This window comes from Theropithecus gelada, chromosome 10, assembly GCF_003255815.1.
Source record: "Theropithecus gelada isolate Dixy chromosome 10, Tgel_1.0, whole genome shotgun sequence".
Lineage (NCBI taxonomy): Eukaryota > Metazoa > Chordata > Mammalia > Primates > Cercopithecidae > Theropithecus > Theropithecus gelada.
In genome coordinates this window covers 77069965-77095620 of record NC_037678.1, presented here as the reverse complement: position 1 = coordinate 77095620, position 25656 = coordinate 77069965, and the positions used below count along the sequence as shown (strand labels likewise).

At 45.1% G+C, this 25656-nt stretch overlaps 1 protein-coding gene across 3 annotated transcripts in view; it reads right to left on the bottom strand.

Annotated features, from left to right (window-relative positions):
- The window catches only part of SHLD1 (shieldin complex subunit 1), a 113426-nt gene extending 88087 nt beyond the window's left edge, over nucleotides 1-25339 (bottom strand). The window contains exons 1-3 of one of the 3 annotated variants that reach the window (XM_025400739.1): nucleotides 25248-25339; nucleotides 13063-13153; nucleotides 6381-6562 (exon numbers count right to left, since the gene is read on the bottom strand). In XM_025400739.1, coding sequence (XP_025256524.1) covers nucleotides 6381-6558 — 178 coding nt within the window. In that variant the 5' untranslated portion in view covers nucleotides 6559-6562; nucleotides 13063-13153; nucleotides 25248-25339. The remainder of the gene's footprint in view (nucleotides 1-6380; nucleotides 6563-13062; nucleotides 13154-25247) is intronic. The other 2 variants (XM_025400737.1, XM_025400740.1) reach the window with 2 other exon arrangements.
- Between the last annotated feature and the right edge of the window lie 317 nt (nucleotides 25340-25656).

Genomic DNA, 25656 nt, shown 5'->3' with positions numbered 1-25656 from the left:
TTTGAGCCGAGCACAAGCTACATGAAGGTAGCCAACAGTGTGTGCCTCACTGAGTAAATATCAGGATGGGCAGAGACCAATGCTGAGTCACCCTGAATGACCCTCCAGCTGGAAACCTTGGCTATATTTACCTATCCGTGGAAGATCAACTTCCTTACGACACATAACAGCAAGTAAGCAAACCAAGAACATCAGACTGGCTTGGGAACTGGAGGTGTTAAGAATCCGAGTGAGAATGGTGGCCAGCAGTACCCCAGTAGAGATTAGTGTAAAGGTGGGCATGTCTCTGAGCAAGCAATAAATCCAGAGTTATCAGAATTAGATTAAAATGTCGGCAAGAGCCTGCTGAAGGGCCATGGGGAGAGAACCCGTAACTACAGCTACCTATGAACAAGAGGCATGGCTGGGAGGCCGAGGTGGGCGGATCACGAGGTCAGGAGATCGAGACCATCCTGGCTAACATACAAAAATACAAAAAACTAGCCGGGCGTGGTGGCGGGCACCTGTAGTCCCAGCTACTTGGGAGGCTGAGGCAGGAGGATGGCATGAATCCGGGAGGTGGAGCTTGCAGTGAGCTGAGATTGTACCACTGCACTCCAGCCTGGGGGACAGAGCAAGACTCTGCCTCAAAAAGAAAAAAAAAAGGGAATCCTCCTGCCTCAGCCTCATAACATGCCAGACAACAGGTGTGAGTCACACCGCTCACAGCCCTGGTCCTTTTTAAAAACAAACCTAGTGGTTATTGTGACATAACATATAAAAGTACTATAGAATGACAAAGTACACAGCAAAACAAAAATTGTTTTAAAATGTTTCAATAAAATAGTATCAAAAAGTTAATATTTCTCTGTAAAACTCCCTCCAACTCTCCAAAATGTTTGTTCTAGCAAGCTAACAAAACTAGCCTAAATTTATTTGCAGCAGTTCCTTTTCTCAGTGGTATCATCCTCTTGGTCACTTCCCAGGTTAGAAAAAGCTTTCTTTTTTTCCAATAAAATGTGATTTTAGCTGGGTATGGTGGCTCATGCCCGTAATACCAACACTGAGAGGTTGAGGCGGGAGGATCACTTGAGGCCCAGGAGTTCAAGACCAGCCTGGGCAACATAGTCAGACCCCATCTCTAAACAAAAAAACAAAAAAATTGTTTTTAAATTACTTAGGCAGGATAATGCATACCTATAGTCTTAACTACTTCAGACGCTGAGAAGGCAAGATTGCTTGAGCCCACAATACTGCACTTCAGCCTGGGCAACAAAGCAAGATCATACCTTGAAAAAGAAAAAAAAAAAATGAGTTGAAATATTTCCTTTGGATTCAGCCAGCTCTGTCATTTGCTAAGTGACACTAGGAAAGTGTCCTAACTTTTCCAAGTTTATTTCCTCACTTATAAAATGGGAATGATTTCCACTTCTCAGGTTTGTGATAAGAATTAAAAGTGGTGATGTTTAGGCCAGGCGTGGTGGCTCATGCCTGTAATCCCAGCACTTCGGGAGGCTGAGGCAGGTGGATCACTTGAGGTCAGGAGTTCAAGATCAGCCTGGCCAACATGGTGAAACCCCGTCTCCACTAAAAATATAAAAATTAGCCAGGCATGGTGGTGCACGCCTGTAATTCCAGCTACTTGGGAGGCTGAGGCAGGAGAATTGCTTGAACCAGGAGGTGGAGGTTGTAGTGAGCCGAGATCATGCCACTGCACTCCAGCCTGGGCGACAGAGTGAGACTCCATGTCGAAATGAAAAAAAAAAAAGTGATAATGTTTGTGAAATATTTAGCATGGAGCCTGACAATATAAAACCTGACAAGTAGTAAATGCTCAGTAAATGGGAGTGATCACTATTAATGTGCCCTAAAACACTGCAGTGTCGAGTATACAGAGAACAATAATCACATCCAGAGCCTTCCATGGGGTAGGATGAGTAAACCAATGTGTTTTTTTATGTTTATTTATTTATTATTATTATTATTTTTGAGATGGCATCTTGCTCTGTTGCCCAGGCTGGAATGCAATGGTGCTATCTTGGCTCACTACAACCTCTGCCTCCTGGGTTCAAGTGATTCTCCTGCCTCAGCCCTCTGAGTAGCTGGGATTATAGGCACCCACCACCACACCCAGCTAATTTTTGTAATTTTATTAGAGGCAGGGTTTCACCATGTTGGCCAGGCTGGTCTCGAACTCCTGACCTCAGGTGATCCATCTGCCTTGGCCTCCCAAAGTGCTGGGATTACAGGCATGAGCCACTGCACCCAGTCAACTATTATTGGTTTTCGAGACAGGGTCTCACTCTGTCGCCAGGCTTGAGTGCAGTGGTGCAATCTCAGCTCACTGCAACCTCCGCTTCCTGGGTTCAAGAAATTCTCATGTCTCAGCCTCCCTAGTAACTGGGATTACAGGCACATGCCAACATGCCCAGCTAATTTTTGTGGGGTTTGTTTGTTTGTTTATTGAGAAAAAGTCTCACTCTTGTCCCCCAGGCTGGAGTGCAATGGCGCGATCTTGGCTCACTGCAACCTCTGCCTCCTGGGTTCAAGCAATTCTCCTGCCTCAGCCCCCCGAGTAGCTGGGATTATAGGCACCTGCTACCATGCCCGGTTAATTTTTGTATTTGTGTTAGAGACGTGGTTTTACCATGTTGGCCAGGCTGGTCTAGAACTCCTGACCTCAGATGATCCACCCGCCTCGGCCTCCCAAAGTGCTGGGATTACAGGCGTGAGCCACTGTGCCTGGCCAGAGGTAATTAAGTTTTGAGGGTGGAAGCCTCATGATGGCATTAGTGCCCTTATAAGACACCTGAGAAAGAGGATCTCTCTCTAGGCCATGTGAGGAACACAGGAAGACGGTGGCTGTCTACAAATCAAGAACGGGGACAGCACCGGACACCAAATCTGCTGGCACCTTGACCTTAGACTTTCCAGCCTCTGGAGCTGTGAGAAGTCACCCAGTGTATGGTATTTGTGATAAAAGCCTGAGCTGGCTGGGCACAGTGGCTCATGCCTGTAATCCCAGAGCAGTGGCTCATGCCTGTAATCCCAGCACTCTGGGAGGCCACGGCAGGTAGATCACTTTGGGTCAGGAGTTCAAGACCAGCCTGGCCAACATGGTGAAACCCCAGCTCTACTAAAACCACAAAAATTAGCCAGGTGTGGTTGTGCTCACCTGTAATTCCAGCTACTTGGGAGGCTGAGGCAGGAGAATCACCTGAACTTGGGAGGCAGAGGTTGCAGTGAGCTGAGATCACGCCAATGTGCTCTAGCCTGGGTGACAGAGAGAGGCTCCATCTCAAAAAAAAAAAAAAAAAAAAAGCCTGAGCTGACCAGACAGTACTGCAGTGTGCTGAGCACCCCAGCTGATGAGGAATTGGATCTCATCCATCCACTCCGTGCCACACACTATGCCTCGTGCACTACATTGTACTACTTTATGACCTTATGGCCTTCCCAACAAGGAGGTGCTGTTATCATCTCCATTTTACAAATGAGGAGATAGGTACACAGAGGCTAAGTGGCTCGCCCAAAGTCAAACCAGGGGAAGAAGCAGAACCAGAATTCCAACCAGACTGTCTAATCCAGCACGACCGCCACTAATACCGTGTAAAATGGCTGTCTTAGCGTTTGAGTACCCCTTCTCATGTTTAGACATGGGTTCCCCAAACAACCTTTTTGGCATAGAATATCCATATTTTTAACAAAAACCCCCACATAAATATTTCAACATGCTCCTTATTTTCAGAGCTGTCAACCAAGTCCAATTAATAACAGTTGCTTTTCTACAGATTAGTCAACTAACAGGAAATAAAAAAATAAAAACCAAGTCCACACTGAATTCCCTAAGGGAATAGAGCCATTGCCTCGAAGTCTTTCAACGTGCTAACACTTCTAAAGTTCTGTTCAAACTGGGTATGGTGGCTCACTCCCATTATCCCAGCACTTTGGGAGGCCATGGTGGGAGGATCACTTGAGGCCAAGAGTTTGAGACTTGCCTGGGCAACAAAGCGAGACCCTGTCGCTACAAAAAATTTTTAAAAAATAAAAAAAAAAAAAAAAAAAAAAAAAAAAGCCAGGTATGGTGATGTGAGCCTGTAATCCCAACTACTTGAGAGGCTGAGGCAGGAGGATAGCTTCAGCTCAGGAGTTCAAGGCTGCAGTGAGCTGTGATGGTGCCACAGTACTCCAGCCTAGGCACAGAGCAAGATCCTGTCTCTAAATAAATAAATAAATAAATACACAAACAAAGTTCTGTTCAACTGCCTCCATTCACTCATTCTAAGAAATGCTGTTGCTACCCAGGGATGATGAAAAAATCCGTTTTAGGGACGGAAAGTCATGTAGAGGCAGCAGGATGGCAGGGAAAAAAGGGAAGGTCAAAGGAACTAAGATGTTAAGTCTAGAAAGGAAAAGGATAAAGAATTATCTAATTCTTGGTCAGTGATATGGTTTGATTTGTGTCCCTGCCCAAATGTCATGTGGAATTGTCATCCCCAGTGTTGGAGGTGGGGCCTGGTGGGAGGTGATTGGTTCATGGGGCAGTTCCTCCTAAATGATTTATAGCACCATCCCCTTGGTGCTGGGTTCTCATGAGATCTGGTTGTTTAAAAGTGTGTAGCACCTTCCCCCGCTTTCTTCCTCCTGCTCCAGCCATGTGAAGTGCCAGCTTCCCCTTCACCTTCCACCCTGATGGATGCCCAGTAGGTGCTGCTATGCTTCCTGTATAGCCTGCAGAACTGTGAGCCAATTAAACCTCTTTTCTCTATAAATTACCCAGTCTCAGGTATCTCTTTATAGCAGTGTGAGAACAAACTAACACAGTCAGGTACTAAATTAAACAGGAGACTTACTGATCCTGATTACTCTATGTCCTGAAAATCAGAAGAGAATCCCAAAGGAGTTTAAACATATTTCTCCATAGAATTATTGAAGGCAATGACAGTTACACATCCTACCTATAGTCATCACTGAATTCATCATCATTAAAGCCTACATTTCCTTAGTACCCACAATGAGTTCTTTCTAAAAATATATATTTGGATTTTGTTGTTGTTGTTTGTTTTTTGTTTTGAGACAGGGTTTCGCTCTTTCGCCTAGACTGGAGTGAAGCGGCGCGATCTCGGCTCACTGCAACCTCCACCTCCTGGGTTCAAGTGATTCTCCTGCTTCAGCCTCCTGAGTAGCTGGGATTACAGGCGCCCACCACTACACCTGGCTAATTTTTGTATTTTCAGTAGAGACAGGGTTTCGCCATGTTGGCCAAGGTGGTCTTGAACTCCTGACCTTAGGTGAGCCACCCATCTAGGCTTCCAAAGTATTAGGATTACAGGCATGAGCCACCATGCCTGGCCATATGGATTTCTTAATATTAACGACAACAACATCGACTGAGCACCCATCGATGGCAGAAAAACCATGCTAAGTACCTTGCAGGTTTACCTTAAGTTAAACCTGACTGGGTGGAGCAAGCATTCTGATCGCCATGTTGTAGACGACGCTGGAGCTCAGAGGGGTTAAGGAGCACGCCCCAAGTCACACAGCCAGTAAGTGGCAGGGCTGAATTTCAAATCCAGGTCTGTGTGATAAACCCAGGGGATTAACCAAAACTAACAAGAAATAAATGAAAAAATAAATAAATCCAGGTCTGTGGACCTCCAGACTCAGATCAGGTAATTAATATGAAAGAGAGGGCTTTACAGTTACTAAAGACAGTCACTACCTACGTCAGGGAATTAGCATTAGCTTAAATAATAGATGTTTCGGCAATCTAGTCAGGAAACCTTGTAGAAAGGTTGTTACTTAAATCCAGAGTATACTTCATACAAGGAATGCTAAAGTCTCTATTTTTACTACTCATCACATATAACAGGCCCACATTGCTATTTTCTGAGTTTTTTTTTTTTTTTTTGAGACGGAGTCTTGCTCTGTCGCCCAGGCTGGAGTGCAGTGGCCGGATCTCAGCTCACTGCAAGCTCCGCCTCCCAGGTTCACGCCATTCTCCTGCCTCAGCTTCCCGTGTAGCTGGGACTACAGGCGCCCGCCACCTTATTTTCTGAGTTTTAAAAGAACAAAACAAAAAAAAAAAACAATTCCACTCTCTGTTGAACCAAATATTCCCCTGCTTCTGAACTCATTTTGAGGGAGATTAGAAAGGGACCTGAGATTAACAGCAACAATAACAAAAAGACTCCAGGAAACAGCTCCTTGTCATTGCTGTGCCAGGGAAGCTGTCCTTTGAAGTTCCTCCTGACAGCTTTGCTTAGGTAAGATGTTTTTCTGCCTAAGACAATGAAGCCTTCTCAGAGAACTGCTATTGGAAGAGAGAGAAACAAACTATCACACACCCGTACAGCTGCTGGTTGTTTTTAAGTTAGTTTGTTTTAAACTCTGCTTATTACCTGGATCCACATCAGAAGAACAAGGAAGAGAATGGAATTCCAAAGAACTGAAAGCCTCGCTGTTGGCTTCTTGGCTGGGTCTCTGCAGGACATAATCTCTTACGTCACACACTGATGGCAGGTCCAAAGCACTGCTCTCCTCTGACAAGCTGCCTGAAGTGGCGTCCCTGGCTGCCATAGTCCTGCCATGGAAAAAATAAAACAATTCAATAAAAAACGCACCACATAGCAGGATCCTTCACTGGAGACAGAGCTTGAAGAATTTTATTTGTTTTCCTTATTTTTATTTTTATTTTTGTAGAGATCAGGTCTCACTAAGTTGCCCAGGCTGGTCTTGAACTCCTAGGCTTAAGCAATCCTCCCACCTCACCTCCCAAAGTGATGGGATTATGGGTGTGAGCCACAATACCCACCCAAAAAATTTTAAAGGTCAAACAACAGTGAAATCGGAATGATTTACAGTAGTCCCCCCTCATGTGTGATTTTGCTCTCTGCAGTTTCAGTTAATCTCACTCAACCATGGTTCAAAAATATTACATGGAAAACTCCAGAAACAAACAATTGATAAGTTTCCAATTGTGCACCATTCTGAGTATTGTGATGAAATCGCGTGCTGTCCTACTCTGTCCCACCTGGGACATTAATTACCCCTCCGTCCAGCGTATCTGAACTATACATGCTACCTGCCCCTTAGTCATTCAGCAGCCTTCTCAGTTATGAGATTGACGGTTGTGGTATCACAGTGCTTGTGTTCAAGTAACTCTTATTTTACTTATTAATGGCCCCAAAACACAAGAGTAGTGATGCCGGCAAGTCAGATATGCCAAAGATAGGCTACAAAGTACTTTCTTTAGGCAAAAAGGTAAAGTTGACTGGGCGCACTGACTCACACCTGTAATCCCAGCACTTTGGGAGGCTGAGGCGGGTGGATCACCTGAGGTCAGGAGTTCAAGACTAGCCTAGCCAACATGGTGAAACCCGTCTCTACTAAAAATACAAAAATTAGCCAGGCGTGGTGGTGGGCACCTGTAATCCCAGCTACTTGGGAGTCAGAGGCAAGAGAATTCCTTGAACCTGTGAAGTGAAGGTTGCAGTGAGCCGAGACCATGCCATTGCACTCCAGCCTGGGCAAACTCCACCTCAAAAAAAAAAAAAAAAAAGGTAAAAGTTCTCAACTCAATAAGGAAAGAAAAGAATCATATGCCTAGGTTACTAAGATCTACTGTAACAAGGAATCTTCTATCCATGAAATTGTGAAGAAGGAAAAAAAAAAAAATTCATGTCAGTCTTGATGACACACCTCAAACCGCAAAAGTTACAGCCACATGAAGGTTGCAGTGAGCCGAGATCGCACCACTGCACACCAGCCTGGGATACAGAGCAAGACTCTGTCTCAAAAAAAAAAAAAAAAAAAAAAGTTATGGAGTTACGACCACAGTACATAAGTGCTTAGTTAAGATGGAAAAGGCATTACATTTGTGGGTAGAAGACATGAACAGAAAGGTGTTCTGACAGCAATGTGTTGTACCAGAAAGCACGGAGCCTACACAAAGACATCAGCAAGGATCCACTGAAACAAGTGACACCAAAAGCCATTTACTGCAAGCAAGGGACAGTTATACAGATTCAAGAATAGGTTTGGACCGAAAAGCATAAAAACTACTAAAGAGGTTGCATTTGCCAGTGAAGAAGCTGCTGCCACATTTTCGGCAGACTTGAAGAAGTAGATTAAGGAGAAAAGATATCATACACAGCAAGTCTTCAATTGCAATAAGACCGGCCTCTTCTGGAAGAAGATGACCAACAGAACCTAAATTCATAAAAGTGCAAAGGAAGCACCAGGGCATAAAGCATGGAAAGACAGATTAACTCTCGTACTGTGTGGCAACGCTGCAGGGCATATGATAAAGCCAAGCATGGTGTACAGAGCAAAGAACCCATGTGCCCTCAAAAGCAAAACCAAAACTTATTTATGCTTGTGTTCTGGCCATATAATCAGAAAGTATGGGTGACAGCTGTCTTGTTTACAGAATGGTTCCACCAATGCATCAATGGTTCCCAGAAGTGAAAAAATATTTGAAAGAGGAAGGGTTGGAATTTAAGGACCTATTAATAATAGATAATGTACCCAGCCATCCTGAATCTGTTTGCCATGAACATGAAAATGCTGAGGTTGTATTTTTATCTGCAAATACAACCTTTTTCTTCAGCCGCTTGACTAGGACATCATTCATTTTCCCAAGGCCACATACATCTGCCTGGTATTTGATCACATTCAAACAGCAATTGATGCAGATCGTAAACTGGAAATAATGTAGTGCTGGAAATCATTCACTACTGCTGATGCAATAGCACTCATCAAAGTTGCAATGGATGAATTAAACCACAAACTAAATGCCTGCTGGAAGGACTGATGGAGAAGAAGTTGTGAATGATTTTAAAGCCTTCCCTGAAATTGATAGGTTGGGAAAATCATCCATGCAACAAGACAAGTTGATGGAGAAGGATTTGCTGATATGCTTGATGAAGTAGAAGATCTCAATGCTTGGGGATCCTTGATAGTGTTTTCTGCTGAAAACTTTTGGAAGAACGTTGTAATCAGAGGTTGTTGCCTTTCCTTGTAACTCATAAAAGTGTCCATGATACATTAAAAATGTGGTGAGCATAGCTGCCTTCCAAGCAGTTGATCTGGGTTTGATTTCCAGCCAACGTGCCCACATGCATACATACACACGATACATTAAATGTAAAAAGGTTCTAAAACATTAAGGAGGGTTTGGTCCAGATTATATAAAATAAAATGCCATGTGTAGGATGTGTGTGTGAGAAATACTGTTAGATAAAGCTAGGAGGAAAAATGTCTAGAAGGGCATATCCAGTGAATTAATTTCACTAGTTATCTGGGTAATATGATTACAGGTGATTTGCATTTTCCTCTATGGGTCACTCAAACATGCAGTCAGTCAATTATTTAATATGATGGGCCTGGTGTCAGGCACTGGGAACACAAAGTCTGTGAATGTCACAGACGCTTCCCTCCTAGTTTGGAGTGATCCAAACACAGACACGTATCTTGTTAACACAGTGAGTCAAGACAGAAGAGCCCAGAAGGGGCAGGAGGTTTTCTGGAAGAGGCTCTCCCCAAGCGTGGGGCAGGCCAGCCATGGCCAGAGGAAAGTGTGAACTCAGGAAGAACCAGCTCGGACAAGCACAGTGCCACAGGGTATCAGGGGGTTTAAAGTGAGTGTCGAGAATTGGCTGGGGGTTGTGGCTCAAATGCTGTAATCCCAGCACTTTGGGAGGCCAAGGCAGGCGGATCACCTGAGGTCAGGAGTTTGAGACCAGTCTGGCCAACATGGTGAAACTCCGTCTCTACTAAAAATATAAAATTAGCTGGGCATGGTGGCATGCACCTGTAATCCCAGCTACTCGGGAGGTGGAGGCCCGAGAATCGCTTGAACCCAGGAGGCAGAGGTTGCAGTCAGCCGAGATCACACTACTGCACTCTAGCCTGGGTGAGAGAGTGAGACGCTGTCTCAAAAAAAAAAAAAAAAAAAAAAAGAATTGATCACTCAGTGAATAAATGGGAAAGGACAAACTCTGTGGTCTCAGCTGGATGGCTACAGAGCCCTTCTCCTCCTGTACCCAGCTCTGGGAAGGCCTGACTGCTATCAGCAACTTGGATACAAAGACTCTTTAGCTGAGCTCTGGAAGCCTCCAAGGTGGCTTAGTGGAGTCAGCATTTGGACATTTCACTAGGTGTTCCCTACCCCTCCATTACTCTCTGACTCAGAAGCTGCTGCCATCGATAACTCTTATGATAGCTGGCACCAGGTGTCATGAATGCCATGGGCCACCGTGTACATGCAGAGCAGTTATCAGGTCAGATTTGCAGATTTGGCAGCTGGGTAGCAGGTGAACTTGTCACACTTAGGCCTGGTGGCAGGCAATCTCATGAACAAGAATTCACTCACCTGCAGTGGTCCAGGTGGGACAAGAAGAGCACGTGAATGAGGTCAGGGCCCCATGGGTCAAGAATAGATTAAGAGATATTAAGAATAGATTTACACACTGAAATGAGAGCACAACTTAATAAGTGAATAAAGAGGCCGGGTGCAGTGGCTACCACTTTGGGAGGCGGAGGTAGGAGGATTGCTGCTCAAGAGTTTGAGACCAGCCTGGGCAACATAGCAAGACCTTGTATCTACTAAAAATTTTTAAAAAGTATGTAGCCAGGCAGAGTGGTGCATGCCTGTAGTCCTAGCTACTCAGGAGGCTGAGATGGGAAGATCGCTTGAGCCAGGCGGTCGGGGATACAGTAACGCGAGATTGTGCCACTGCACTCCAGCTTGGGCGATGGAGTGAGACCCTGTCTCAAAAAAAAAAAAAAAAAAGAAAAGAAAAGAAAAAGAAAAGAAAAGACAAAGTGAATGGAGAAATGTGTTAAAGAGGAGCTAAGAGTCAACAAGGAGTGACAGTTTCAGTGATCGGCTTTTTTATTAACTGGGTTAGAGGTGACAGGAAAAGACAGTTTTCAGAGGAGGCAATATCCAAATTATGGCATCCTATGCAGCTGTTAAAATGACAGTCAGAACTTCAAAGATCTCAAAAACGTATGTTTGAATGAAAGAAGTAATTTCAGGCTGGGCGTGGTGGCTCAAGCCTGTAATCCTAGTACTTTGGGAGGCAGAAGTGGCAGGACTGTTTGAGGCCAAGAGTTCAAGGCCAACCTGGTCAACATAGCCAGACCCCAACTCTATAAGAAGAGAAAAAATATAATTAATTTTAAAAAGAAGTAATTTAAGAATAACGTGAGCAGCGTAATCATAAGAGCAGTTCCCATTTACTGAATGCTTGTTAGAGGCCAGGCATTGTGCTAAGAGCTTCATCTGTCACAACCCTATGAGGCAGGTACTCCTATCAGTACCCTTATTAACAGTCAGACCCAGACACAGAGAGAAGTAAAGTCACTTGCCCAGGGAAACACATCTCAAAAGAAGCTAAGCTAGGATGAATGCAGCCAAAAGTCCTCCCAGCATCCTGTGTCTGCACAGCCCCAGTGCTGCAGCCTAAACTACCACGTGATTAGGCAAAGATAGGAGGTATATTAAAACAAATCAACAGTGAGACCTGGCAAGATCTTTTTGTTTGAGGACACCCAGTCACATGCTGTTGTGCACATTCACTCAGGCAGAGAGTGAGCCAAGCTATCAGCTGATTGCTCCTGAAAGGAATGGAGTGATCAAGGTTCCTAAAGAAGCAAGAACATCCTGTCTTTTCACAGGTTCTATATTAGCCAACCAAGCCTGAAGCTTCAGCAAACACCTCCGCACCAGGCAACTTTGTCTCCCCCTTCTCCCTTCATGTTACCTAACACTCTGCTCTGGAGGCTTCTGGAAGGGGAACAAACAGGTCAGTGAATGATGCTGGCATATCCTGCCTGCCTGCAAAGGTGCCTTGAAATCAACCATCAACTGAGAGTGGCAACAGTGATATGAAATGAATGGAATCCTTTTTGAAAACAAATAGCACATTGATGTGATACCTATATTTTCTTTGTTTTCAGAATCACTTAAATGCCAAATACATCACAAACTGGGAACTGGACCATAAAAAGAAGACATGTCGGCTGGGTGCAGTAGCTGACGTCTGTAATCCCAGCACTTTGGGACCCCGAGATGGATCACGGGGTGGATCACGTGAGGTCAGGAGTTTGAGACCAGCCTGGCCAACATATTGAGACCCTGTCTCCACTAAAAATAAAAATAAAAATAAAAAATTAGCTGGGTGTGGTGGTGCACGCCTGTAGTCCCAGCTACTTGGGAGGCTGAGGCAGGAGAATCACTTGAATCTGGGAGGCAGAAGTTGCATTGAGCCAAGATTGTGCCACTGCGCTCCAGCCTGTATGACAGAGCAAGACTCCATCTCAAAAAAAAAAAATGACCGGCCGGGCGCGGTGGCTCAAGCCTGTAATCCCAGCACTTTGGAAGGCCGAGGCAAGCAGATCACCTGAGGTCAGAAGTTTGAAACCAGCCTGGCCAACAAGGTGAAACTCTGTCTCTACTTTAAAAAAAAAAAAAAAAGGATTTGTGCATATAAAATACATTATTTGGGACTCAGTGAAGTTGCACAGAGGTGAAAAACCAGCAGTGGAGGCAGATTAAACCCTTCTTGTGGTGTGAACAATCTTGGGCCGGCAAGCAGAATGCAATGATTATCCTTTGTCCCAAAACTTTTGATAATGTGGTTCAACTTCCTTCTCTAGAAATGCTTATTTTCGTCTCTTAAGGGTGATTTAATTACATGGCCTGGCACGGTGGCTCACACCTGTAATCCCAGCACTTTGGGATGCCAAGGTGGGTGGATCACAAAGTCAGGAGTTTGAGACCACCCTGGCCAACATGGTGAAACCCCGTCTCTACTAAAATTACAAAAAAAATTAGCCAGGCGTGGTGAGGTGCGCATCTGTAGTCTCAGCTACTTTGGAGGCTCAGGCGAAAGAATCACTTGAACCCAGGAGGCAGCGGTTGCAGTGAGCCGAGATCGTGCCACTGCACTCCAGCTTGAGTAACAGAGTGAGACTCTGTCTCAAAAAATAAATAAATAAACAAATATGAAAAAAAGTTATTGAACTATGCAATCGAAATATTCTTTTTTTTTTTCTGGGCACAGTGGCTCACACCTGTAGTCCCAGCACTTTGGGAGGCCAAGTTGGGAGGATCGCTTGAGGCCAGGAGTTCAAGACCAGCCTGGGCAATATAGCAAGACCTTGTCTGTAAAAAAAATTAAAATAATAAATAAATAAATAAATAAATAAACATTCTTTTTCGATACTGGAGAGTCCAGGATGCCCTGGGTTGCAGGCACAAGAAATCTTTAAGTATAGTGCATAAAAACCTGTTTACCAGGAGGAAACAGCCATTCTTCTATTACTCTACAGATTCTCACAGACCTACAAATACAAGTCAATCAAGGTGCACACAGAAGAAGTGATTTAACTTCACTTATTTATCTTCCATTCAGCCACTTACCTCCAAATATTTTACACGAAAAGTTTCAGACATCCATAGAGCTACCCCCAGACTCTTACTATGATTTGCTTCATCACACAACTATCCATCTATCCAACTTTCTATCTACTCATCAATTCATCATATTTTTAAAACACGTATTTCCATTTATATCTTAATTAAAGCTCTGATGCCCAGGCTGGAGTGCAGTGGCATGATCAGAGCTGACTACAGCCTCAACCTCCTGGGCTCAAGTGATCCTCCCATCTCAGCTTCCTGAGTAGTTGGGACTGCAGGCATGAGACACCACATTTGGCTTTTTTTTTTTTTTTGAGACAAGGTCTCACTATATTGCCCAGGCTGGTCTTGAATTCCTGGACTCAGGCCAGCCATCTTCCCACTCTGGCTTCCCAAAGTGCTGGAATTACAGGCATGAGCCACCTTGCCTGGCCTTTACAATCTGCATTTTTGAACACTCACTCTGTTAGCTGAAGGAAGCATGAATTGGAGAACCATACTCATTTGTGGAGTTAAAGAGAATGGGTTTGAACCCCTGCTGTCACTTTTTAGCTGTGTCACCTTGGACAAGTCACTTAACCTGTTCTATAAATAGACAAGGAAATATATATACATATATATATTTTGAGACAGAGTCTTGTTCTGTCACCCAGGCTGGAGTGCAGTGGCACGATCTCGGCTTACTGCAACCTCTGCCTCCTGGGTTCAAGCAATTATCCTGCCTCACCCTCCTGAGTAGCTGGCATTACAGGTGCGTGCCACCATGCCCAGTCAATTTTTCTATTTTTTTTTAGTAAAGACGGGTTTCACCATGTTGGCCAAGCTGATCTTGAACGCCTGACCTCAAGTGATCCGCCCACCTTGGCCTCTCAAAGTGCTGGGATTGTGGGTGTGAGCCATTGCACCCCGCCAGTTTCCTTGTCTATAAAATGGCTTGATGATATAAACTAAAAAGTATCTGAGACAAGTCTCAATTAATTTAGAAGTTTATTTTGCTGAGGCTAAGGACATGCCCAGAAGAAATAAAGACAGAATCACAGAAACTGTCTGTGGTCTGTGCCCTTTCTCCAAAGATGAATTTGAGGGCTTCAATATTTAAAGGGGAAAAGTGGGCTAAGGGGAAAGAGGGAGGGTATGGTCATCCATGTGTCACAAGAGAAAAGGAGCAGGCAGGAGAATCGTTAATTACACAGTGGTCTCATGCTCAGTAAATGGACACTTTACAGAAGATAAGATGAACATACAGTAGCTACCCGTGGAGATATTTAACCTTTTAACTGTAGTATTCTGCTTAGGAACAAAAGGAAAGACAGCTTCTTGTATGACTCAGCTTTCAGCTTTTTTCCTCTGGCAGAGTGAACTGGAGTCCTGAGTTTTTATTTTCCTTTTACAATGATAATACTTATCTTACAGGCACATTTCTTTGTCTCTCTCTCTCTCTTTTTTTTTTTTTTTTTTTTTTTGAGATGGAGTGTCGCTCTTGTTGCCTAGGCTGGAGTGCAATGGTGCAACCTCTGCCTCCCAGGTTCAAGCGATTCTCCTGCGTCAACCTCCGGAGTAGCTGGGATTACAGGCACGCGCCACCACGCCTGGCTAATTCTGTGTTTTTAGTAGAGATGGGGTTTCTGCATGTTGGTCAGGCTGGTCTCAAACTCCCGACCTCAGGTGATCCACCCACCTCGGCCTTCCAAAGTGCTGGGATTATAGGAGTGAGCCACTGTGCCCAGCCACAGATACACTTCTTCGTGGCATGAGGTGCTATTCTTTTTTATTTTTATTTTTATTTTGAGATGGGGTCTCGCTCTGTCTCCAGGCTTGAGTACAGTGGCGCAATCTTGGCTCACTGCAACCTCTGCCTCCCGGGTTCAAGTGATTCCCTTGCCTCAGCCTCCCGAGTAGCTGGGACTACAGGTGCGCACTACCACGCCCAGCTAATTTTTTGTGTTTTAGTAGAGACAGGCTTTCACCATGTTAGCCAGGATGGTCTTGATCTCCTGACCTCGTGATCCACCCGCCTCGGCCTCCCAAAGTGCTGGGATTACAGATGTGAGCCACTGCACCCGGCCTGTGGTGCTATTTTTCTTTCTCTTTCACAGCCTGCTGCCTTCATATGGCAGGAAATGACAAGTGCCTCCCCCACAATAGCCAAGGGACTCAGCAAGTACCCAAAAAGTGTTCAGCAGGCACTGGTCCCCAAACCCTGCAGGCGAGAAAGCAAACATTTTTGTTATTAAATGTACCTGCTGGTGGCCGGGCGCGGTGGCTCAAGCCTGTAATCCCAGCACTTTGGGAGGCCGAGACGGGCGGATCACGAGGTCAGGAGATCGAGACCATCCTGGCTAACACGGTGAAACCCCGTCTCTACTAAAAATACAAAAACTTAGCCGGGCGTGGCGGCGGGCGCCTGTAGTCCCAGCTACTCGGGAGGCTGAGGCAGGAGAATGGCGTGAACCCGGGAGGCGGAGCTTGCAGTGAGCTGAGATCCGGCCACTGCACTCCAGCCTGGGTGACAGAGCGAGACTCCGTCTCAAAAAAAAAAAAAAATAAATAAATAAATAAATAAATAAATGTACCTGCTGGTTTGCTCACTTTATTTCTGCCATCGGCCAAATGTTCACCCCTCTACATCATTACCCACTCCGACAATATGGCTGGACTCCTAGATCCAGTGGGCCTGTGGGGTTAATTTGGGCTAGGGTGAGTTTAGAAGTGACTTAGGAATCAGTTTGCTATTTATTTATTTCTAATTCCCTTCCTTTAAATGCATGTTGTGAAAAATCTAAAGAGAGAAGGTATTTCTAAACCAAAACTGGTGTCAATAAATAAAAGTTGGTTGTTTTTTTTTTTTTTTTCTGAGACAGAGTCTCACTGTCACTCAGGCTGTGGTGTGATCTCGGCTCACTGCAACCTCTGCCTCCCAGGTTCAAGCAATTCTCTTGCCTCAGCCTCCCGAGTAGCTGGGATTACAGGTGCCCACCACCACACCCAGCTAAATTTTGTATTTTTAGTAGAGATGAGGTTTCACCATGTTGGTCAGTCTGGTCTTGAACTCCTGACCTCAGGTGATCCACCCACCTCAGCCTCCCAAAGTGCTAGGATTACAGGTGTGAGCCACCGTAATTTTTAGTGAAAAAAAAAAAAAATACTTACCTTCTAGAGTTATCATAAGAATTATAAGAAATTAATACATGAGGCCAGGCACAGTGGCTCATGCCTGTAATTTCAGCACTTTGGTAGGCCAAGGCGGGCGGATCACTTGAGGTCCGTAGTTCAAGACAAGCCTGGCCAACATGGTGAAACCCCATCTCTACTAAAAATACAAAAATTAGCCGGTAGCGGTGGCGTGCACCTGTAATCCCAGCTACTCGGGTGGCTGAGGCAGGAGAATCACTTGAACCTGGGAAGCGGAGGTTGCAGTGAGCCGATATCACACCACTGCACTCCAGCCTGGGTGACAAAGCGAGACTCCATCTCACAACAAACAAAAAAAAAAGAAATTAATACATGAAAAATATTTAGTACAGTATCTGTGGCTCACTAATGGCTAGCTCAGATAAGTAAAATAGTAATCATTAAGAAACAAAGTATAGGCTCCTATCTTCTCAGCCTGCCTCTAGTTCACTTGCTCCTCTGTTTCCCATCCAGTGGCCACTTTGCTTCTTTCATCCTTTTTTATTTTTATTTTTTTTTAAATTTTACTTTAAGTCCTGGGATACATGTGCAGAAGGTGCAGGTTTGTTACATAGGTATACACGTGCCATGGTGGTTTACTACACCTATCAACCCGTCATCTAGGTTTTAAGCCCTGTATGCATTAGATATTTGTCTTAATGCTCTCTTTCCCCTTGACCCCAACCCCGAACAGGCCCCCATGTGTGTTGTTCCCCTCCCTGTGTCCATGTGTTCTCATTGTTCAACTCCCACTTATGAGTGAGAACATGTGGTGTATGGTTTTCTGTTCTGTGTTAGTTTGTTGAGAATGATGGCTTCCAGCTTCATCCATGTCCCTGCAAAGGACATGAACTCATTCTTTTTTATGGCTGCAGCTTCTTTCATCCTTATCTAGTATGTTCTATGATCCAAAATCTTGTTAGTGTCCTAAACTTCCCTCCCCTTCCCCATTTTGTCTTTTCATCACACCCCTTTGGCAAAACCCCAGCCTAGACAAACTCAACCACCTCCCCACTCTCCATGTGAGTCACCAAACAGGGCAGATTGGCTGTGCTCTAGATGATGAGTGGCAACCTGAAACAGGCTGTCTCACTAAATGAATACTAAAATCCTTATCTCATAACTGTCTCTTCTCTTCTCCTTGACCACTTCATGTTTTCTCCACTCTTCTTCAATGCAGACCCTCCTCCAACACTCACATATCTTCCTCCTCTTTTTCATAATCACTTTGGTGGTTGTTTTTGTTTTTGTTTTTGCACCCAGGCTGGAGTGCAGTGGCACAATCTCAGCTCACTACAACCTCCTCCTCCCAGGCTCAAGCAATTCTCCTGCCTCAGCCTCCCAGGTAGCTGGGACTACAGGTGCATGCCACCATGCCCGGCTAATTTTTGTATTTTTAGTAGAGATGGGGTTTTGCCATGTTGGTCAGGCTGGTCTTGAACTCCTGACCTTAGGTGATCCACCTGTCTCGGCCTCTCAAAGTGTTGGGATTACAGGTGTGAGCCACCGAGCCGGGCCTCATCTTGGTTCTTAATTCACACACAAAAAAGCCAGCAGAGAGGAACTTCCTAACCTCCCCTACCAAACATAACAAAGGCTCCCACACCTGCACTCCACTTCACCTCTCCTTGCAACTGCAGAGCTGACCCTCCCCTAGCAAAAGCCCTCTCACACACACACCCCTGGGTTTTACATCCCACTCTCTGGACCTTTCCAGAAGCCTTCAGCAACAACAATCCTTTCTCTCTTTTCTGTTCGACTAGACCTTTCACTTAAACCCTTCTACATACCCAAATCTCCCCCATTTTCAACAAAAAAGAGGACGTTCATTGGAAATGCCACTGAAATATTTAAAGATAAGGAGACATGATATCTGCAATATACTGTCAAATATAGATGTACATGTATGTGTGTGTGTATATAAAAATACAGAGACAGAGAATGATAAAGTAAATGGTTAAATGGTGCAAGTGTAGATAACTGGCGAATCTGGAAAACATTATTTGGGAATTCGTTGTACTAGTCATGAATTTTTTTTAGATATAAAATTATATTAAAATAAAAAGTTGGCTGGGCACAGTGGCTCATGCCTTCAATCCTAGCAATTTGGGAAGCCAAGGCAAGTAGATTGCTTAAGCCCAAGAATTTGAGACCAGCCTAGGCAACATGGTGAAACTTCATCTCTACAAAAAAAAAAAAAAGGCATGCACCTGTACTCCCAGCTACTCAGATTCAGGAGGCTGAGGTGGATCACTCGAGCTCAGGAAGTCGAGGCTATAGTCAGCTGTGATTATGCCACTGTACTCCGGCCTGAGTAGCAGAGCTACACCCTATCTAAAAAATTTTTAGACCATAATCCCAGCACTTTGGGAGGCCAAGGTGGATGGATCACTTGGGGCCAGAAGTTCGAGACCAGCCTTGCCAACATGGCGAAATCCCATCTCTACTAAAAATACAAAAAATTATCTGGGCGTGGTGGTGCACGCCCATAATCCCAGCTACTGAAAAGGCTGAGGCACGAGAATCGCTTGAAGCCAGGAGGCAGAGGTTGCAGTGAGTTGAGATTGCACCATTGCATTCCAGCCTGGGCAATAGAGCAAGACTCTTTCACACACAAAAAAAATTAATTAAAAAAAGTTGTCAGCCGGCTGCGGTGGCTCATGCCTATAATCCCAGCACTTTGGGAGGCCAAGGAGGGCAGATCACGAGGTCAAGAGTTTGAGACCAGCCTGGCCAACACAGTGGAACCCCGACTCTACTAAAAATACCAAAAATTAGCTGGGTATGGTGGCAGGCACCTGCAATCCCAGCTACTTGGGAGGCTGAGGCAGGAGAATCGCTTGAAGCCGGGAGGCAGAGGTTGCAGTGAGCTGAGATCACGCCACTGCATTCCAGCCCGGTGGACAGTGCAAGACTCCATCTCAAAAAAAAAAAAACAGTGTCAAGACAGATGAGAAAGAAAGAAAAAAAAAAATCTGACATCTGCTCTCCTCACAGCCAGTCTCCTCTCCCCTCCACAAACATCGCAAAAGACCCCACAATTGGCTCATTTCCTCAACTCATAACTTCTAGATACTTCTTTTCTTTTCAGGATGACCTTCCCCAAACCGTCCTCCCACCTCTTTGCCTGTTTCTATCCTCCATCTCAAAATGGACTTCCTTAAGACGTGGCCTGAGGCTGGGCGCTGTGGGCACCTGTAATCCCAGCACTTTGGGAGGCCGAGGTTGGTGGATCACGAGGTCAGCAGTTCGAGACCAGCCTGACCAAGAGGGTGAAACCCTGTCTCTACTAAAAATACAAAAATTAGCCAGGCATGGTGGTGGGCACCTGTAATCCCAGCTACTCGGGAGGCTGAGGCAGGAGAATGGCTTGAACCCGGGGGTGGAGGTTGCAGTGAGCCGAGATCGTGCCATTGCATTCCAATCTCGGCAACAGAGCAAGACTCCGTCTCACAATAAAAATAAAAATAAAATACTTGGCCCAAAGCTCACTCCTTTCCTTTCCTTTCCTTCTCTGAGACATTCATTACCACCAAGAAACATCTCTAGCCCAAATCCCTCCACCTTAGCTTGTACCTCGGACCCCCTCACTGACCCTGCATCTGACATAATGGATTTCCTTCAGATTCTCCAATATACCCTGCTTCCTCCCACCACTGCACTTGTCCTTTCTTCCAGCAGAAGTGCATCTCCCTCTCCTGGATAACGCTTCTAACATATGGAAGAGGAGGGAACGCTTCTCAATTCACTCTGTGCATCCTGTATTACCCTGACATCAAAATCAGAAAAAGATGGCGCAAGAAATCAAATCTAGCAACATATAAGAGGATCATATTCTATGACTACATAGACCTAATCCCAGAAATTCAAAGTTGTTTTAACATTTGAAAATCCTCAGGGATTGAGGACCCCTGTCTTAGTAGGTCTCATCCAGAAGACTCTTTTAAGGCCTCATAAGACATATTTAGCACCTATTCTCTCTAAAGCCTGCTACTTAGAGGCTTCATCTATACAACAGGAACCTTGGCTTCCACAACCTCCCTTATCTTAACTCAAGCATTTCTTTTCTTTTTGTTTTTTCTTTTTTTTTTTTTGAGACAAGGTCTCGCTCTGTTACCCAGGCTGTAGTGCAGTGGTGTGATCTCAGCTCACTGCAACCTCTGCCTCCCAGGTTTAACCGATTCTCCTGCCTCAGCCTCCCGAGTAGCTGGAATTACAGGCATGTATCACCACGCCCAGCTAATTTTTGTATTTTTAGTAGAGATGGGGTTTCACCATGTTGGCCAGGCTAGTCTTGAACTTCTGACCTCAGGTGATCCGCCCACCTTGGCCTCCCAAAGTGCTGGGATTACAGGTGTGAGCCACCATGCCCCGCCCAACTCAAACATTTCTTTATGCTGATTTCAACACTTCAGGCAAAGCAACCAATTTCCAATCAGTTTGAATTCACCTATGACCTGAAACTCTCTCCCCAAACATTTATACATTTTGAGGCCTAAAATGTATAAAACCAAGCTGTAATCTAACTACCTTGGGCACAAGTTCTCAGGACCTCCTGATGCTGTGTTACGGGCTATGGTCATTCATATTTGGCTCAGAATAAACCTCTTTAAATATTTTACAGAGTTTGGCTCTTTCATCAACAATGGGAAAGGAGGTTAGACATACCTCGTTATACCCACCTCTTTTTGGAGTTTAGGCAGAACAGCTGACCAACATGAATGTTAAAATAGAGATCATGGTCAGGTGCAGGGGCTGACACCTCTAGTCCCAGCACTTTGGGAGGCTGAGGCAGGAAGATCACTTAAGCCCAGGAGTTCAAGACCAGCCTGGGCAACATGGTGAAAACCTGACTCTACAAAAAATACAAAAACTAGCCAGGCATGGTGGTGCATGCCTGTAGTCCCAGCTACTCAGAAGGCTGAGATGGGAGGATTGCTTGAGCCCAGGAGGTTGGGGCTGCAGTGAGCTGAGGTCACACCACTGCATTCCAGCCTGGGTGACAGAGCGAGACACTGTCTCAAGAAAAAAAAAAAAAAAAAATCATATGACTGACCAAACGGACTCTCTGTGGCAATAAGATACCAAACTATGCCTAGGTGTGGTGGCTGACGCCTGTAATCCCAGCACTTCTGAAGTGGCATTGCTTGTCTGGGGTAATACCCGAGGTTCACCGTCTCACGCCAAGGAAATCAAAGACATGAACACACAAAGAGTGTGTTTAAGAGAGGAAAGTTTAATAGGCAAAAGAGAAAAGCTCTCCCATGCAGCGGGGCAGGGGGTTCCAAACGGATCTCCCCTGTTTGGGGCAAGATGAGGTTGGTTTTAGAGATGAGCTTGAGGAGCCAGTATCTGATTTACACGGGGCACAGAGGGTTGGTTGGAGCAGGTGTGCCTTTTACAAAGCATGCGAAGAGGCTAGACATCCCACCCTAATCTTTTATTATACAAATAGTTTTAACCTGGCCAGTGCCATGTTGCTTGTACATGTGGCGACAAAGAAAAGGGAAGAGGAAACCTCCATGTTGAATATACCTGGCATCCAGCCCTTTTCTATTGGCACAGCTGCCGGCATTTACCCACGCAAGCTTCCAGCTTGTTCATCTATGCTTGCAGCTTGATTTTTCAGGCTGCTTTTTTTTAGAAATTATTTGGGGGCTGCTTTTTATTAAAAAGAAAACTTTACCAAGGATTCGCTAACCCTCGCTAACTGCCTAATTAGTTTCTTTTAGCTTCTGTATCACTTTGGGAGGCCGAGGTGAGAGGATCATTTGAGACCAAGAGTTCGACACCAGCCTGGGCCACATGGCAAGACCTTGTCTCTATGTTTTATATTTATATATATAGCTAACAAAGATACCAAATTATAAACAAGACCTAGGCCATGCAAGACATAGGTTAGGATACACCCTACAGACTATAACATTTTGTTAAATGGGTTTTTTTTTTTTTTTATTAAACTGGTATAATGTTGCTTACCTTCCAACCTGACACTGGCATAGCATCACATGACAGATATCAAACCCTGAAGGAAATAAAAACATTTTATGTAGGCCGGGTGTGATGGCTCACACCTGTAAACCCAGCACTTTGGGAGGCAGAGGTGGGTGAAGCACTTGAGGTCAGGAGTTTGAGACCAGCCTGGCCAACATGGTGAAACCCCGTCTCTATTGAAAATACAAAAAATTAGCTGGGCATGGCGATGCGTGCCTGTAATCCCAGCTACTCGGTAGGCTGAGGCAGGAGAATCGCTTGAACTCAGGAGGTGGAGGTTGCAGTGAGCTGAGATTGTGCCACTGCACTACAGCCTAGGTGACAGGGCAAGACTCCGTCTCAAAAACAAACAAACAAACAAAATACAAAAATTAGTCAGGCGTAGTGGTGCGCACCTGTAATCCCAGCTGCTCCGGAGGCTGAGGTGGAGAACTGCTTGAACCCAGGAAGTAGAGGGTGCAGAGCTGAGATCGCGCTACTGAACTCCAGTTTGGTTGACAGAGCAAGACTCTGTCTCAAAAAAAAAGCCCAAAATATATTTCTTTGACGTATTTTGAAATGGCCCTACAAAGCTACAAAGCTGTCTTTTGTAACAGAAATTTGCATCTACAGAGACGCTCCATTAATGCAGCCAGGATTTCCTTTTCTAGGCCTTTCCCATATCCAGGAAAGATTAATTCTGACACTTAACTTTCCAAAAAGAGACATTTACTGTCTATTCTCTTTTTTTTTTTTTTTTTGGAGATGGAGTCTCACTCTGTCATCCAGGCTAGAGTGCAGTAGCATGATCTTGGCTCACTGCAACCTTTGTCTCCTCAAGAATTGTCCAAGCAATTCTTGTGCCTCAGCCTCCCAAGTAGCTGGATTACAGGCGCATGCCACCGTGCCTGGCTAATTTTTGTATTTTTAGTAGAGATGGTGTTTCACCACGTTGGCCAGGCTGGTCTTGAACTCCTGACCTCAAGTGATTGGCCTGCCTCAGCCTGACAAAGTGTTGAGATTAGAGGCGTGAGCCTTGGAGCCCAGCCCATCTATTCACCGCGCCTGGCCCATCTATTCTCTGAGGCTGCTACTCACGCTTCAACTGCGTAACAAGGACCTTGAAAAACACAACTCCCTTATCTTAGTTCAAGCATTCTTTTCTACTGACTTCAAGTCTTTAGACAAAGCTTAAGTCTCTCAAGCAACTGTCAGCTAAAGAACCCCTAAAATCCACCTATGACTTCTAAGACCACCCATTGAGATATCCGCCTTTTTGGGTCTAACCACTGTATACCTTCCATGTATTGATTTATGTCTTTGCCTGTAACTCCTGTCTCCCTAAAATGTAAAAAAACAAACTATAACCCAACTGCCTCGGGATCACTTACTCAAGGCTTTTTGGGTTTGTGTTTTCTCTCTGGGCCAAGGTAACTCATACTGGCTCAGAATAAACTGCTTTAAAGTAGTTTACAGAGTTTTATTTATCAGCTAACAGTCTGACAGATGCTGCAAAGACAAGCTTTGAAAATATTATACATAGTATAAGAAGATAGTCGGCCGGGCATAGTGGCTCTCACCTGTAATCTCAGCACTTTGGGAGGCTGAGGCAGGTTGATCAAGAGCTGAGAAGTTCAAGACCAGCCTGGCCAAGATGGTGAAACCCCGTCTCTACTAAAAATACAAAAATTAGCCGAACGTGGTGGCAGGCGCCTGTAGTTCCAGCTACTCAGGAGACTGAGGCAGGAGACTAGCTTGAACCCGGGCGGCAGAGGATGCAGTGAGCCGAGATCCTGACACTGCACTCCAGCCTGGGAGTGAGTCCAGCCTGAGTGAGACTCATGAGGCTCTGATTCAAAAAAAAAAAAGTCATGAAATAAGCTAGTCACAAAAACGTTGACATTATACTTAATGAAAGAAGCCAGTCACACTGTATGATTTCATTTATATTAAACGTGCAAAGTGGCAAGGCCATACACACAGAAAGTATACTAGCAATTGTCTAGGACTTGGGGTGGAGTGGACGTGGTGAATGTAGAATGACTGCTACTGGAGGCAGAATTTTTCCTTGGGGTGATGAAAGTATTCTAAAATGAGATCACAGTAATAGATGCACAATTCTCTCAACAACGACAAAAAAACTCTTAATGTTACACTTTATTATTTATTTTTAGGTACGTTGTCTTGCTCTGTCTCCCAGGCTGGAGTGCAGTGGCGCGATCTCGGCTCACTGCAGCCTGGAACTCCGGGGCACAAGCGATCCTCCCACCTCAGTCTCCTGAGCAGTTGGGACTACAGGCGAATGCCACTATGCTCGGCTTGATTTTTTTTTACGCTTTAACTGGGCAAACTTTACATGGTATGTGAATATACATTTCCCAAGAAAGCTGGGGGTTTTTTGTTTGTTTGTTTGTTTTTTTGGCAGAACCTCTTGAAGTGGCAAGTCACTGAAAAAAAATTTTTGTTTTTTAAAAAAGAAGCTTATCCATACTTACTACCCACAAATTTCCACGATTCCCCAAAGCAGAGGCTGCAGAGACCGTGTGTTGGGGCGGAAGGGGTGGAGAGCTAACAGGAAATCCTGACATGCCAAGGAAAGCCTCCATAACTTCCTAATTGAGAGATAACGATCAGAGGCATTGCTGTGACCCCTACCCCCACCACTCCAACCCCCCCACCCCCACCTCCCGCTTACCTCTCTCCAAAGCGCTTCAGAAAACTGACGAGAAAAGCCGCCAAGCCCCCCAATACACTCACCATCCGCAACCGGAACGCGGAAGCAATGGCGCCATCTTTGTTATGGGAAATGTGAGGTTCGAAGGAAGTCACCGGAGCCATCCTTACTGAGGGCAGCGAAGGGCAATGGAAGCCCGTCGCGGCCATGTTGACTGAGGCTTTTGTCCTGACAACGAGGCTTGCCACGTGTGGTTATATTGGGCAGTTTTCCTGAGGAGGCTTGTCGATAAACGTGCTTGGTAAACACTAAGGGAACAGAAAAAATATTCAAAAATTTAAATGTTGGCCGGGCGCGGTGGCTCATGCCTGTAGTTCCAGCACTTTGGGAGGCTGAGACTGATCACTTGAGGCCAGGAGTTCGAGACCAG